This window comes from Vanessa tameamea, chromosome 5 (genome assembly GCF_037043105.1).
Source record: "Vanessa tameamea isolate UH-Manoa-2023 chromosome 5, ilVanTame1 primary haplotype, whole genome shotgun sequence".
Taxonomy (NCBI): domain Eukaryota; kingdom Metazoa; phylum Arthropoda; class Insecta; order Lepidoptera; family Nymphalidae; genus Vanessa; species Vanessa tameamea.
This window is the reverse complement of record NC_087313.1, coordinates 8,087,780-8,106,191: the sequence shown is the minus strand read 5'-3', so window position 1 is coordinate 8,106,191 and position 18,412 is coordinate 8,087,780. Positions and strand designations below refer to the sequence as shown.

The following is an 18,412-nucleotide window of genomic DNA, read 5'->3' as shown; positions in this document are numbered from 1 at the left end:
GAAATACTCAGCGGCCGGAGAATACGTTTAGCAAGAATGGACGGTGGACTAGCGAGGAAACTATCGGTCCGACTTTTTGTGAACCACCTCTCGCTCGATGAATTACACTATGATAGTAAATATAATACAACAATAACACGGCGCGTAGTAATGACAGAGTTATTATGTAATGTATATTTTTAATCCGCATTTGTTATAAACGTACATCCGCGTGTCGATATTTAAAATGCACGATTCAAGGCTACTAAAATATCAAGATAATAGTTTAGAAGATTAAAAAAAAATGCTTTTTATTTATTCTTTCGGACTCATTTTTTTATTGCGTATAGTATGAAATACGAGCTACAACAATCGTGTGATATTTTTGCATGATGTCTATCGTACTGTTAGTAGGTACTACAGGATAAATATTGTGAATTGGCAAACATCGGTAACAAAAGTATTTTAATTTACAAAATCAATTGTCACATGTAGTTTGGTAATAAAAAACATTTGCATTTTTACTTATTATAAACTAACAAGTGTGAATGACGTTTCTAAGAGCAGAGTGATTACGAGCAGGGCGAACGGGGCAGAAAATAAATAAGTCATTTGACGACTTAGATTTTGATTATATGAGAATTATATCGCAAATTATTTTGACTCATAGAATTAGTTATATCAGAAGCTGATTTAAATTGAAATTATATACATATTTGATTTACAATAATTATAAAACAACGCCTATATAATTGTATTCGTAATATTGACCAAGGATATAAACGTGTTAAAATTCGATATCTTAAAAAACAATTTGGCGCTTGTCGGCATATAAAAAACACGATAAACGAGCCATTATACTTATAAGGGCCATCCACTTATAATAAAACAATAATTGCCAACGTGAGCAATAGATGAGATCATAGCCACCTGCCTCACGCACTATACATTAAGACGTAAATAAAATACTTAACACTTCCGACTTGTAAAGTATGGACGACATAAATGTACGAAATGTCACAAGTGTAACAGAATAGGTTATAGGTCATCCCAGAAACCCCAGAGTAATGCCTAGAAATAATGATCCAAAAATATAAAAACAAAAAATACCAATTCAATACCAACCAGTGTACCATATAAAATCTGACTTAAATGGTTAACACAAAGGAGGGTAGCACCTACTAATTAGTTTAATTTTAAAACAAATCAACTGTTCTCAGGAACGAAGTTAACTAAAACTTATACAAAAACTACTAAGATCTGTTAAACACGCACAATACTGTTGTGAATCGTTTCGTATTTAACAGATAAGAAGCACGATATCCGTATAAGATGGTAAACAATTATGTTGAAATGCGTTCATAAATAAGGAAGAAAAAAAATATGTCGCAATAATTTGTAAGTCTTTGTACTTCCTAAATGACTAAGGTGCTTAAAACACATTCTAAATATTATTTATTAATTTAGGCTATTATTATCACTTTTGAATCATTATGTTACAGGATAAAATTTAATGTTACTGCTACCGACAGTTCGAAGAGAATCGCAGTATGTAGTTACTCTTTTCTCTCAATTATATTACACTAGTGGGTCGCATGCGAAACTTCGCGTTTATTCAACATATTTTTACAAATTTCGAAACCTATGACAGGTTTGTTTTGATTTAATTTCATTGTAAACTGACGACTTCTGAATCTGATTTTTTTTTTTATTTTTCTTTAATTCTAGTTTGTTTTGATTTAATTTCATTGTAAATTGACGACTTCTGTTCGCATGTTTTACCTTTTTTTTTATACAACCGTAGCGCCGCTAAAATTAATTATTTCTTAAATCATAACAAATTAGTAAATTGCAAACAAAAATCCTTTTTAATTAAAAATTAAAGTAGCGGCTGGAGCTATTCAAAATAAGACCATAAATGAACTTCTGTGCAGCTATCGTCCCATAATCACTAGGACAAAAATCGGCTTACGTTATTAATATATAAGATGATATATTATATATAATACTATATTTTATTCTGCATTAAATACAACGTTTATCAGCGATTAACTACACCCTTTTTACAATCTATTTAATCTTTCATCAAACAATCAGCTTTATTTATATTTATTGTTTTTAATATGCAATTTAAATTTTTTAATAGTTATTCGATGATATAAAAGTAAATTAGATATAAATTAAATTACCGTTTTCGGTCACAGTTGCTATTTCTAGGACTAGGCTAGCTAACTGCGCAGGGAATATTATAATGCTCAAGTATTTCACACACATAAAGTTTCTATTCCCTCAAACTCATGGTTTAATGGGACGGTAATCCTCCTCGGTCGGAAATAATTCAGGACCAAAGGTTTCAGGGGCTTGCCGAAGCACGGGATTGTAATCACTACCAGCTTCCTAGATCGGGATAGAAAAGTCCAATTAATTTAATTGCTGTGAAGATAACCAATAGACAAACAAGGTAACAATAATAAACATAACTTCTAATCAACTGGAACAAAAATGTGAATAACGCTGCCTAATGTTCCGTTGCCCTTTCATTGAGGTCAATAAATGATAGTCGCATCTGAACAAACGTTTATATCATAACAAAAGCATCGTAACCAGTATTAATGGGAACGTAAACTGAGTGATCGCCGTGATTTATGAGTCACAAATTAACAATGGGGCGTAACCCCATACGGCTGTAAATTGTTTCATATGACATGGATATTGGTCGGTCAATTTGAGTCGTTTATGATAAAATCAGCCGACTTCAAGTTCAACTAACAGGCATTTCTGCTCGCCTCTACTAGAGAGGTTAAGAGTCATATTATGTATTTTTATTAACTATTTTAAATTCTTAAATAATATATTATGGATATAACGAACAACAAACACCGAGGCTTTCAAAATGTCATTCTACGCGAATAATAATTGATTATTTTTTCTTTAAATTTACTTCTTAGTCATTATTAAATAAAAAAAAAGTAAGTGGTTATTGCTCATATGTCTACAGTTTACTGTCAACAACTACATGACAAAACATTAATCATTATCATCGTAATCATTTTAACCTAGAATTGTCTATGACTAGAAAAGTGTAGGTTGTGAATTGCTAAAGATAAATATTGATACTTATGTCGAGGCTAGTAAGTAACTCTTACTACATACAACCTTATTCATTAAATATATACAAATGCAAACATACATTTTACAGCTGCATTCAAACGTTCTTATTATTCGTCTAAAATATAATTTATATAATAATATATTCACATATACATATAACATCCGATGAAATTGGTTACAAATCTCTTATTAAAAAGCAGTCATTATTTTAATATATTATTTTTATTTCACTGAAAACTTTTGATAGAGCCATGGAATTACTTGCAATTACAAAAACCGCTTAATGTTTATGTATTAATATAGTAGTTGATAAAGGGAAAAGAATCAAGAGAGTAGGATCTCATCGACAAAATTGTATTGAGAAGTAACTGCAATGGCAAAACAAATAATGCCGGCACGATAATTGCATTACGACTAACGACCAAATAAAAAAAATGCAAAGTAGAAAACAATCAGTCGGAAAATATAAAGCCTTCTCAAAACAAACGTAATTCTTATATATCAAAATTAAAAATCACCAAATACGCTAGTAGTCCAAAGATTAATACCAATTTAACAACTTATTAAATCAAATAAATAAATCACATAAGATACAAAATTCATTATCCTTATCAGTAATTAATAAATACTATATAATATTGATAAAGTTCAGAATCACCTTTATCTGGACAATCCAAATTTCAATTACCTGGTATAATATCATTCATTTTAATATGAAACAATTTGCTTGTAAATCGTATCCACGCGTGATTTCAATCTATCTACAATTCTACACTAAATATATAACCGAATCAAACTTATCGAGGCTGATTCATTGATGACGTTCCCATATCGCGTACAATCGATTAGTTTTTTGGTGATAATTATGTATGGATGTATCGCGAAATAAGATTACTAAGCGTCTCATCAAATTTAATCAAATAATCTGAGAGTTAGGTTAAAGAAATATGAGCACGGCTGATCTTTATTTGATAACTTACTGAGCGGGTGTAAGCCTTTTCTGTACTCTTGACTATATATACAAAATTTCATGATGATTGAGTTTTAAACAAGTGAAATCGTAACAAACCAATAAACTCCCTTTCGCCTTTATAGTATTAATTAATGAATATGACGAGGATGTCAACTCATCGTGGGTACAACCCAATATTCGTATTATATTCGTGGTAAAACTTATATATATTACAACAACATAACGTGTGCATTCAAAATAAGAATAATATATTTTTTTTAATTTATAAAATAGACAAATAAACTTGCTAATATATTTTACATAAAAAAAAACTATTAGAAATACTGAACATTTTATTGTGTTAACTATTTCATTTAAAAGTTGTGTTAACGACCGTTAATTGTCCGTCTTATGATAAGAGCTGCGAAAATTGACGGCTTTACTTATACAAGGTTATTTATGTGGCGAGTAGTTAAATAATGCCGTGACTTCTACGTTTAAATGTCAAATCAAGGATGTTAGAAAGAGATAAATAAGTGAGTATTCACATTGGATCACGTTCATTGATAAATTAACAAGTAAAAGTTACCATTAATCCTTTTTTTAACTTTCATTTTAACCTTTATTTATAAAAAAATATAGTATATATCTTATTGTGTATATGAAATGTGTATGTAAGTATGTATATTTTTATACAAAAATATATATAATTGTCTGTATGTTATTAAAAAACAATTGCCGTCCTTTAAACCAATATATATATATATATAATTGCGTAACTCTTTTTTAGGACGTAAGTAATCACTAAAAACTATATTCAAGATTTGTCCAATTTTTTCTAGGATAAAAAAATGGTTCCGTGATTATTTTAAGGCTATAGAATTAAATTTTCCATAGATGTATAACAATAATTGAACACGATTCAGACCGCGAGGTACAACTAACGATTAAATATAAGTCAAATAACATTTCATTGTTTAAAATAGCGTTGGTGGTAACTAGATTTAAAAACATGACTGATGCGATTACTCATTGACTCAATCGAAATAGAAATCGTTACTAAACTTATTTGGTCCGTGATGTTTTGATATATAATAAGATAACAAGGCTCTTTTGAAGTTAATATAGGTTAGTCATAAAGACCCGACAAACGAAACGAACGAAACGTCAATCAAAAAAACATAATGGCGGACGACTAATTGGCACAGTCGTTAATGGCCTCTGGGATAATATACATTAAACAAGTCATCAGTTCGATTTCCTTTCACGACAAGCAGGTCAAGATGTATTTTGTCGTGGTCTGCACTTGTCTATCTTATTACTTCGGAGTATATAGAACTGTTGATTGAAGTATTTTTTTCTATTCAATAGAACCTCGGTTATTCATCAAACGTTCTACAAAGCAATGACGGATTATTAAATTTGTTGAAATACAAAGTGCAGTATAAACCTTCAGTATAGTTGTTATTTAAAACTTATACTAATAAGGCAACTTATTAGTACATTAGGCAATGAATTCTTAAAATTTTCAATAAGAACTCGAGTCAATTCGAACTTGCAATACGTGACAATGCAACGTGTTAAAGTATACACTGATATTTTTGCTCATGTCGGATTACAGAGGTCGCCTAATTAGCAAGGGCTTCTTGGTAGGGCTTATTATCTTATCGTATATTGGCGGTTATGAGAGGGTTTCTGGATAAGTACCGCCCACTTATTACGTATCCTACTGGCAAACGGCAATACTTAGTTGTGTTGCGTGTTGAAGGGTAAGTGTACCTACAGGCACAAGGGACATATGATCGCTCCTCAGGTTATTGTTGCTCGATATAAGGGTTTTTTTTTTTATTTACTTTACAACATCCACGGGCTAAGGGGTGGTTAATCGACCAGGTAAACCATTTCTTTATCTTCCTATTTGAAATGAATAATAAGTAACTAAATAATCATAGCAATTCACACTTTAAATACGTCTTATATATATTTTAAGACCTATAGAGACGTTTAAGATTATCAAGCGGACGTACAAATAAAAGTAAAAAGCAATCAAGCGACACACATGACAGAAACGATTCTATGCATTAAGTACATAATATTTAATATCATATGAAAGTGTACAAGTTACGCCATCTATAAAAGGACAGTTTGGTTCTACAAAGGTCGTTTGTGCGGTTAAAATGTACCAAGTTCATTCGAATCTCTATTCGATGAAACCGTAGCAAAGATTAAAGCAATTTAAATAGTTAAAAATATAGATAAGAAGAAATGTATGAAAAACTTATTGTGATCTATCTTTATGTTTATATAGCACATATACCACAGTTATATAAATAAATAGTATAATTTTATATAAATACGAACATTTATAGTAAGTATTAAAAAAAGTATTTATATACAAATAAAAAGTAGCTACGTAAAAAAATAATTTCACATACATAACAGTGTCAATATAACATCGAAATTTAGAAATCATTTTAGGTGATTCGTTACTTTATCTTGACACATTTGTTATTTGCTTAGAGATGATGAAGATGAGTAATGGTTCGTACTCTGTGTTTAAATATCATTCATACGATTGAATTGAAACTTTTATAATTGTATTGGCGGTTATGAGAGGGTTTCTGATATAGCACCATCAACGTATAATTAAGAGCCGAGATGGCCCAGTGGTTAGAACGCGTGCATCTTAACCGATGATTTCGGGTTCAAACCCAGGCAGGCACCACTGAATTTTCATGTGCTTAATTTGTGTTTATAATTCATCTCGTGCTCGGCGGTGAAGGAAAACATCGTGAGGAAACCTGCATGTGTCTAATTTCAACGAAATTCTGTCACATGTGTATTCCACCAACCCGCATTGGAGCAGCGTGGTGGAATATGCTCCATACCTTCTCCTCAAAGGGAGAGGAGGCCTTAGCCCAGCAGTGGGAAATTTACAGGCTGTTTATGTTATTATGTTTTATGTAACGTATAATTGGAGGCGCGTTAATCGTATGGTATATATTGATTAGAATAAAATAAAAGAGACATTGTAATGCTTTCATGTGGAATTCTCTAGTACAAAATAAACAACTCATACTAAAGTAAATGTACCATAACTAGAAAGAGCCTTCACCTCTTTATAAGAAAAAGGTTTGGAGCTTATTCCACCACTCTGCTCCAAATTCCAATGCGAATTGGTGGAGAAATATGAGGTAGATTTTCAATTAACACGTGCAGGTTTCATCACGTTTACCTCCGTCGTCATCTAACACTATATGAATTATAAACACATATTTAAATTCATGAAAATTGGCTTTGAATCCGCAATAATTGGTCATGATTAACGTAAACTAACCAATGTTCTAATAGTCCTCAGAACTAATATAGTACTTGTTTATTGACTTATATATTCATATAGTATAAAATGGACTAGTAGAAGTGCTCTTCCTTATTAGAACTCAATTATTCGAACGATATGCGTGCGTAGCAATTAGCATCCTAAGAAGCTTACAGTATAGTGTTCATTTAGGAGAGTACATTCTAATAATAACATGTTACGTTATCGCTGACGTCACGGCTCGATAAACCGTACACTATCGATTACCATCGTACTATCGGAGAGTACCAGGATTTGTATGACATTCAAATTTTATTACCAAAACTAATTTGGTAGACCAGGAAATATTTTGAACTCTACATTTAGAACAACATATTAATCAAGCTTATTTCACATCCTATACGAAAAGTAATATATATTCAATCGTTAGCTTTGAAAATATAATACATATGTATTATCATATACGGTCAAATGAATGAGTTTATTACATACTATGTAATAGTCTAAAGTTAGTTCATGTATAGTTAGTTAACACACACATGCTGATAAACTTGTAAAGGTTGACGAATGTCGTTTTAAGGATATTACTTTTCAATCACAACTACCTAATAACTATGTTAACATATTAGTGGGTGTGCCATTTAATTCCGTAATACCGATTTTCTCTTAAATATCTTACATATTGATAATCGAATTTTCGCTAAATTTATGTTTTTTAAAAGCTTACCTGCAAAGGGAAGGCACGTAGAGGAACGAACGCCATTAATATTATTTGACATTCCTTTGTATTAAATTAAAAACCTAAAGTTTTTAAGATGGTTTTTATATAATCTTTAGGTACCAGTAAAACTAAAAGAATAACGCACGCTTCATTGAGTTAAATCTTTATACTTTTCGTAATTTTCGTTTAGTATATATAGAATATATGGAATATATGGAATAGTGGCTACGTGTAGCGCGATTCGTATTGTTTACAAAAAAATCTTGAGAGGCACTTCAATGTGTGTTAACTAGTGTTATACATAAAAATGAACACCATAGAGTCTAAAGTCAAAAATCATTATTCAATAGTTCATGATTATCAAAATCACGAACAAATCGGAAAAATATACCATAGATCTAAAAAGACCAGGCGTTCAAAAAATAGCGTGATCATCAATATTGTTAGTCGTAAACTCGTAACATTGATAGATCGTAGACGTTCTATTCTGTTAGAACTCACTTCGTATCTCACTTGAAACGTTGGAACGAACGATTTTGATCCTTTAAATGTTATAATTTTATAGTCAATGTCGCATATAACTGCTGACATATCACGATCGTATTCCGCGGGGATTATCAAGTTTATTCTTTTAGAATAGCTCGATTGGTCATTATAGTTCCGGTAAAGAGCCCAAAAACAAAACATCATTTTCGAACCATATATATATATATATATTTATTATTATGAGTCATTTCTCAACAAACGAGTTTATTCGATATCTGATGATGTCATGATATCTACATTTTACTGGGCTATCAATATACCTAACCACTTATACTATAAAAATAAAAGGTTGACAAATCACAATACTAAATTGTGCCTCAGTCGATTTTTCAATTTTCATAATTTACATTTGTTACCTTATTATATTAAATTTTGATTCTGTAAAGTTCTCGCAGAAAATCGTACTGAATAAAATATGAGAAAAAGTAAACGACTTCAAAAATAAATTTAATAATTTAATTACGAAACGATCTACGACCTATTTGTTAATGAAAAGATTAATAATCTATTTTCAAAGATCCTTATACATAATAAAACTTTCACTGAAAAAAAAAACATATTTTATAATGAAAACCGGGTCATTTTTTTTATTTATTTGCTGGCATACAAACTTACATGTCAAACGGAATCACCTTTTTGAAGTCGGTTAAAAAATGTATGATTCCACCGCTTTCCATTTCCCGTTATTAGAGCGACGGATTTCATAGGTACAAACTGATATGAAAGTCGAGAAGGTTGTCAATATGACATATTATTTATAGGCCGAACCAAGCATTATAAAAATACGCGACGATCGAATTTACTTAAAGAAAATACTAAATTTAAAATAATTATTTTAGATTTACATTGAATAATAATGACCAGTTCTAAAGGCATGCTCATTTAATTTCTATTATCAGTAATAATAATTAGACTAACAAGGCAGGCATAAATACCATAGTTGGTTATATAGCCCTATTGGTTATATTTTCTAGCCCTTTAAAATGTATCTCACACCCACATAGTAAAGAGAACATAAAATCGATCTACTATTATAATTTCTTGGAATATATGTAGATTCTACCGAGAAGAACCGGCAAGTAACTTAGTAGTACTCTTTTTCTACAATCAGTTATTAAGATTAGGAAATTATTAATAACCTGTTTTTTATATTCAAATCATACTTTCATGTTATCATACCTTCAGTATTCAGTCATTGATCTGACGTCATTACCATAATTACCGTTTCGCTATAAGTTAAATGAACAATGCATCAAACGTCATTATTTTATAAAGAACAGTTTTTAATAAAAATCAGAAAGCATTGCAATTCCTCTTGAAATAATATCGTAAACAATTATCTAAAACAGATTTAACGTGATCCCGGCGGATACTTTCAGCCAAGTGCCAACAAAAACGGTACCTACAAATTTTTAATCGATTTGAGCGCGTTACGCATACATTACGAAAAAAAAAACAAGTTTTTTTTTTTATTTAAATTTAGAATGCAAGTTAAATTAGTAACTTACCCTGGGTTTTAGTTGGATACAGTTCGATATCGTTGAAGAGGCTCTGTACTCGGTGGGCGGGCGCCGGCTGGTCGGGCGGGCCAATGCGGCACTCCCAAGCATGCGCCACCTCCCTGAGAAAACAAACTCAATTTCAATACATTTAAAGAACTTACTTGCTTTACTTGAACGAGGCGATTGCCATGACTTAAAAACTAGCTTACTATCCCGTTTCCCGATTTTAAAGTTACAGCGATATAGTTTTATTAAAAATTATAATTTATAACACAATCAGTGTTGAAACAAATAATCTTCCAACCCAAACCCAGCCACATCTTTAATTCATATTTTTATAAGATCGTTAATGAATTAAATTAGCTACAATGATTACACAATAACAATTTAGTAACTAAATATAAGTTACGTGATTTATCCTGCGTTATTTAATTGTTCAAACTATGAAATTATTAATATGACTAAATTATAAGTTGTTAACGTCGACGTGGGATATAATGTATGATGAACCGAGATGTCACAGTGGTTAGGACACATCATATCACACGTCAATTTGTTTGTTTATATGTAAGGGGGATTACCCCGTACATACATACGTCATTGGTTCCTAATAACAATCTAATACAATTTTATTTCACTGGTAGAAAGCTACATTATTTCGGAGCGCGAAGGTATCAATTATATTTATATAATATAATTATTATCTTTAATAATAAATGTCACCCGGGCGAAGCCGGGGCGGGTCGGTAGTCATTAAAAAAATTATAGCGAAAACGTAACTTTGTTTCTAAGTACCTACCTGTCCCAGGATGTAACGAAAACATTTTTATCCTTACGAAAATAAATACGTACATTATATTGTGATTATAAATATTATTATTATATAAAATACAAACATTTATTTATTATACAAATTAATATACACATTTTAAAAACAAATGGATATATCTACTCATTACTAACATTTGACAGTATGTACGTACTTAAAAACTATTCCGACTTATGTAAGCGTAATATGCAATTAATTGAAATACGATCATTAAAAATATCGAGGTGATGGTCAAGGTGAAACGTTTTATTTTGAATACATATTATATTTCGTAACGTCAACATAAATGCATAGTACGAGTATGTTGACCGCTTTTAACATAGACAAAACAAGTCTCGTATTCATACATTCATGTAATGAATTACCTAATATACAGCCGTTATGTTATATGAATTCGATGAAATTACTATTATTTTTTTTTACATTTGATGCGATCCCATCGATTCCCATTGAACATTGATACTATGCGAGAAAACTGCACGCAAATGCCAACATGCCGACTTTTACCTCGAGATCTCCTACTTTTGTCACCTGATTATATTTGGGTATCGATAGCATTGGGATATGGGTTACAGTAACAAAATGGTAGAACCATAAAAACCCACTGCACGTGACAACAACTGCGTCAAATCTTGCAACTGAACAATGACGTCCTATATTAAATCATATTCATTTATGTAGTTATTAAATAAAAACCTGTTATTTAAACTTTTATTTGTAATACGATTTTAAATAATTAATAAAGAACGGTTATTTAAGTATTATATGAGAGTTGTTCATAAAGTATAAATACTTGAACAGTAAAATACAAGTCAGTCAATCTAATAGTTCCTTTTTTATACTTGGTATAGATTAATAAGCGCAGTTTAGACATAACAATGGATGCCAAGGGTCTGATTACCAAAGAAGCTGCGGCTTTAAACCGTTCCCACGTGAAAGTTTGTGAGTCGGCAGCTAGTTTAACAGATAAGGTGTTGTGAAAGTATGTACTTACGTAGATTATCAAAGGTATTTCATATAAAACTTACTTAAAGTATGATGATCAAGAACGTCCGAATCAAGCACGTATATATTCAAATTGTTATAAGCTTAGATTAATATATATGTTTTTAATGCAAATTACTATGCACAATAAATGCAAGTGATTTTATTTTCACAAAAAAAAAAAAACTTTTTCAATATTTCGCGACTTGTACCGTATCAATTTAGACAATATTTGTCCATAATAATACATCAAATATTACAACTAGAAGAATAGAAAAATAGAGAACTACAACTTAAGTATATACACATTAAGGGACATATCGCAATGTCATTAGAAACTATTTGTTGCTAAACCCCCCACTAAGAATAAATTCCACGCAGTGAAAACGCAAGATGTGAAATAGTATTTAATAACATTTATTACACGTTGGTTTAGTTGGTACTTTACTAATACGGCGATGCTGAGCTGTTAGGTTGTAATTCCAACGCAAATGATAAAATATGCAAAATATCGTCTATCATTTCGTCTTACACAGAAGAGTTTTTGTATATATTTGGGTGTATTCTAGAAAACTGAGATTTTCTTAAACTTTAATAAGGGTATAGATCTGAAAAGACCACAGATCACAACATATCAAAGCATAGCTTATATAATATGTACATATTTTTAGTTTAAAATAAAGCGATAAATAGATATATACACACCTTCATAATAAGTGTTATGCCAATACTATAAATTGCTATTGCATACCTCGAAAGCGTTTTTTATTTGCGTGGGGGGAGACGTATTTGCTCGTAAATGTATGCTCAGTGCGGAGGAGAGATGTATGTGTAGCCTAGCTGGGATACTGTGTGTATTACAATGTTTATTTAAATCTTTTTATTAAAATATACTAATAATAATTCTACATATAATTATATAAGAATAGAAGTGGGCAACATATATGTAAGTCCTCAATTAAAAAAAAATATTAAACAAGTTTTTCATAGCAGTTTGCAAAATTATAGTTTAGGTAAATCCGAATTTAATTTAGTCCCATCAATGTTAAGAATTACTATTGTAACAGAAATGTTTTATTGGTCGCCCAACATTAATTGCCGTGGGGGTTTATTGTAAACTATTAAACGGATATAGATCGTGCCTTCATCGTGGAAACGTTTCCGACGAAAATAATTTTAGAACACCTTTACCGAATTTAATATGAAAATAATTTAGAATAATTTTATTATTTTCGCGTTTTATAAACTAGCTAAACGGGAAATATTCGCGGACGCGTTAGAGATTTAAAATTACAATTTTGTACGTATATAAAAAAAAGACTTATTTTTTCTTTTTTCAAAACCTTTGCGGTCGTACGCAGATGAATTCACCAAAGTTACAAATCGGATGAGTGGTTTAGCAACGCATAGACGTCAAATATTCATTTATATTTATTGAGAAGAAGAAGAAATATATTAGTTGCTTAATGTTTTATATAATTATAGAAATATGCGATTAATTAAATTACAAAGAGAAAACAACTTAGCGATAAACCCGCCAGAAGCACATCATGTTATTATTGTAAGTTCTGGTGTATATTTTAATTTTATAGTTTGAAGTGCTAAAACGAATATACAAATAAACTTACGGCGTACAATGTATCACTGAAGATAGGAGATCACAGTCACAACGATCAGCCGTATATTCCAACAACAACGAACCCTTATGACACATTATAAAAATAATACTACTGAAAATTTTCATAGTACGAATTGTAATTCAACTTACGAGACCGAACAAGTGGACAACCGTCGTTTAATTAATTGTTTATTAAGTGGATTTGTCAGTAAATGGGAGTGACGTGAACATACGAATCAGTCAATCATGACCTCGGCGATAACAACTAAGGCGATCTATTGGTTGTTTATTTTAATAAAGCGAGCTGTTTAGAGATTCATTGGGATTTATTTAAAGGAAGAGATTTATTAATGTTTACGAAAACCTGTACATAATTATTAAATATATAGGTAGTAAGAGTCTCACCATTGGGAAAACTCCTCCTTTCCTATAGGGTTGAAACTTATTACACGGCTGCTACAATACGAGTTGATGGTTCATCCAACACAAGTAGACTACCTCACGAGTTAAATTATAAACAGAAATTTAGAACATGAAAATTCTAGCAACACTGAATTAAATACTGGGATTTAAACTCGCAATCATCGGGTAACATTCCTACCCAACTGGATCACCATGGCTATTCAACTACTATAATATATCGGTAAGTATAAGTTATGGAGATCCGTAACCATAAGAGAAACTCCGATAACAAATATTTATTATAATATTGATTTGCATTGTGCTACGCATAAAGAGAGTAGGTACATATGTAATTGTATTTTAAAGCTATTTTATCGTTTTTCTTTTGTGATTATATCTAAATATGAATCTAAAAACAAAGTAACATTAATTTTCAATTATTTTAATCATTTAGTCTTGTAATTTTTTCCTTTACAATTTCTCGTCCATCCAATGTAATATCAGTAACCGAAACTCTCCGAAACAATCGGATAAACCGAAACAATTTCGTATGAGCAACTGTATCTAAAACCGAAAAATATTATTCATATATCCGTATCCATATCCGAAACAATATGTCCATAACATCCTTGGCTTTTGTAGGCCTATAGATATCGTGCTAGACATCGCATTTCCGGTGGTTTATATTTCTTACAGTGTGAATCTCTATGGGCGAAAGTAACTACATATTTACCAATCTGGAGGCACATTTGCTAATAGTTTATTAGAACATGGCAACCTTAATGGCAATTAGGATTACAATTAACGCTACGAACTTTGCATTTGCATTTCTTGATACTGCATTCTCGTACAAAATTAGACACAGCGCTAACACTCTCGACGCGTCGTCTGGATTTTGATTTATACAAAATATTATTCTACTTGTATAAGTGTAAATGTTTTTGGTACAAAGTTCTTTTACACGGCTTACAGTAGAGTGAGAGAAATCGTCACGCAAGACAAAGCATTATGCCCCCTCCAGATTGCCTAATCATTCCCTCTCGTTCTCGTTTTCATTAAAATTTAATTTTTAATAACAATTTCAGTGTCATTTAATTATTTTTATTGTTAATTAAAGATAGTTAATTAATTTTATTGTTACTATTAATTAATACACAATGTAAAGCGAAAGGAACTCCGTTGCGACCGGGTGTCCCATGACATCTCTCGTTTTTTTCTAGTTAGGTCACCGTTTAGAAGTTTTTATATTTCATTTTGCGGTTAAAACTTTCTCAAACTAAGCATATTAACCAATTACAAGCATTGAATTGATTAGTTAAGTATTTTTTGTATCTCAAGTGTGTACACACCCGTCCCTTAGCCTTGACCTAAATCTAATGTTTTTCTTCACACACAAATTTTATATTTGGACGATCTTTACGAGAACTTACCTTCTGATATTAAAAGTCCTATCAATGAAAACAAAATCCCAAATAATTTAAATCATGATTTTGTCGTTACGACTTTTTTTTAATTCTTTACTATCAGAGAACAAAGAGAACGAACCTTTCATTGTTCGGTGATTATTAACCAACGTAAAAATGACTGATGAGGTCAGTGTGGCAGTAATTCAATCAGGGTAGAGTCAGCGCGCGGCTCCTTTATCGACGATCTCGTCAGAACAAACGTACCTACTATTTTATGAGATATCACTTCCACGTATAATGAAGACCAAAAAATATAAACAAAAACTGTTGAGTCAACGTATTGCGTATAACATTTTCAAATATGTTTATTAATATTAATTAGAATTGGTATATTGTAGTGCAATTTTAATATTTTTCTGTTTCTCATACTAGCCGTCTGTAAGCATATAATCTAGATTTTTTAACCGATTTTATAAAATCAAATTAAAACTGTTCCATGATATATATTAAGGAGCAACTTTGTCCCCGTGTTCAAATGGACTCAACCATATCCTAATAAAAAGAAGAAATTAAGATGTTAGTAAGAAATATAAATATGGTTGAACTTACTAATATCAGATCAACTAGGAGTCTGATTTAATTTGTTAGTTCATTTGATCAAAATAATATTATAAGCCATATAGCATGTTACGACACATAAGATTTACACACAATAATCCTTTGATTAAAAATACGTATCACGTTAATGAGTAGAGCAAACTGTTTCAAATATATCTGTAAACGCTATGTGAAACGCGAACACTTTTTTTCAAATATAATATGTTCCCGGTTGTATGGTTAACTACGCTAGCACTAGGTGTCTAGTGCTAGTGTAGTTAATCAAAATACTTTAAATAGTACAAAATATTGCTTAAATTACTTTCTCGATGTCATTAAATATTTATTTCTTCAAACAATATATGTACATATTACTTTAGAACACGGATTAAATAGAGTGTAACGTGAAAATACAATAAAAACTGTAAAAGGCTTTTTAAAAACAACATAACGTTATTCAGTACAACACCTTATATAATATACCAATAGCAATTTTCTTATTATTTTATATATATACTAAGTAAATAAGCAACAGTACTTTAATATTTATCTACACATATGAAAGTAAATAATAAACACTAGCTTGTTTATATAGTAGACTCTAATTTACTTGAGTTCGTGAGAATTAATAACTTCCGGGGTATGTAATGATCACGACTCCTTTAACTAAGATTCAGGTGACATGGCATCTTCATAAAGTGTTACATTAGGATAAATGTATGTACATATTAACGATCCCACTAATAAATGTCGTATAGCGAGTGAGTTATATAATGTATATGAAAATCAAATTGGAAAACCCTAAGATTATAATCTATCTCGCGAGATTGTAAACTGTCAAAAGATTGCGAACCTTAACATACTGCTTACAATTTAATATTATAGTTTATCGAAATGAATTTCAGTTCAATTAAAACACTCTCATGAAAGGACAACTTAATACATTATAAACTATCTAAATTGTATAACGTTACATTATAAGTTGAATCACCTTTCATATTTTTTGGTCAGTTTACAATCTCGCAAGATAGATTATAATATAACGGTATTTATAATTTTACGTTACATACCGAGTTCTCTTATTCGGTCTTCTTAAATTTGACATTCGGAAGAACATAAAGACTTATTTTGCATAACAATACAACTGCTATACACCGTTTGTTAGAGATAGAATATTTTTTTTAATTGCAATTCAGTTATTAAGAATCAAAAGAAAAAACTATGAACTGAAACAAAAACTTTGCAATTTTATAGTAATACTTAACATTTTTAATTAAAAGTCGATTCATTATGTATGTACAAATAATATGTAAATGACGTAATTTCTAATTGACTTACAAATATTGAATTTGTTTTATTGAAAAATAAAAATAAAATGGACATAAATTAATGTATTTTATAATTTGACACATCACCTATTCATATGTTTGGATCAAAACTTGATAGAATTGAAATTTGGAATAAAAATGTTGCTGCTGGTGACAGTACAATCTACATGGTTCACTAAATTATTTTCGTTTTGGTACAAGAATAATAAAATAATATATTAAATTTAGCTAATTTAACTGAAATAAAAAAAATATATATTTATAAAGTTTATGTTATACCGCAAAAGCAATACCAATGTCGGAAAAGAGCAAAGACTAGAAACAAGCGTGCGACCCAGGCTGGCGAGCGTCTACAAAAATATACCATGACATCATGGTGTGCGAGGGAGATCAACTCCTCCCTCCCACTCGCACACAGCACGCTTATTATAAATACACTAGCGAGTGCATTTACTCCATTCGCGTTCAATTAAGAACGTTCGATTCCGCGATTCGGACGTTCACAGGAGATAAGAGAAAGTCCTAAGCATACCACAACGCCGACATACGGCCCCTCGTCGATTACTTTCGACACGAAACATTTACATAACGGTAAAATTAAAATTGGTTTCTGATGAATTATACGAATACTTTATCATTAAAATAAATTGCGTTACCTTAAAAAAATATTTTCTATACAAGTGTTCGGCGACGGAAATAAAAAACTATAACCTTTAATATAAAAATAAAATTGTTAAATATTCAACTAAAATTTTAATAATTTTATAGTGATTCTGTACGAATACTACACTCTTCTTTCAACCACTAGCACATAATTCAATTCATAGATTTTTATCGGTACTCGAATAGAGTACTAAGAGTCAGAGGATCATCAAGCGAACTTGCTCATTTATAAAATGTGAATAAATAGATTATATATATGCGAAAAGAAAAACGAACGGTACATTCCAATCATTATGTATAAAAAATAATGAAATGCGTTTCGCTCGTCACAGAAACAGAATAAGCACTCCTGTCATATTTACTAGGAAATATTAAACAAAAGTTTTTAAAGTGTGCCTTAATTTAATTACAAATAAAAACACAAAATTTATGCACAATAAAGTCCAGTATTGTCT

At 30.6% G+C, this 18,412-nt stretch overlaps 1 protein-coding gene across 8 annotated transcripts in view; it reads right to left on the bottom strand.

Annotated features, from left to right (window-relative positions):
• LOC113392315 (uncharacterized) overlaps nucleotides 1-18,412 on the bottom strand; it is a 56,575-nt gene that overhangs the window by 21,449 nt on the left and 16,714 nt on the right. For 7 of the 8 annotated variants that reach the window (XM_026628682.2, XM_026628678.2, XM_026628679.2 and 4 more), the window contains exon 3: nucleotides 10,137-10,249. In XM_026628682.2, the coding sequence (XP_026484467.1) occupies nucleotides 10,137-10,249 (113 nt within the window). Of the gene's footprint in view, nucleotides 1-10,136; nucleotides 10,250-13,571; nucleotides 13,748-18,412 lie in introns of those variants that run through there. The other variant, XM_026628681.2, reaches the window with a different exon arrangement.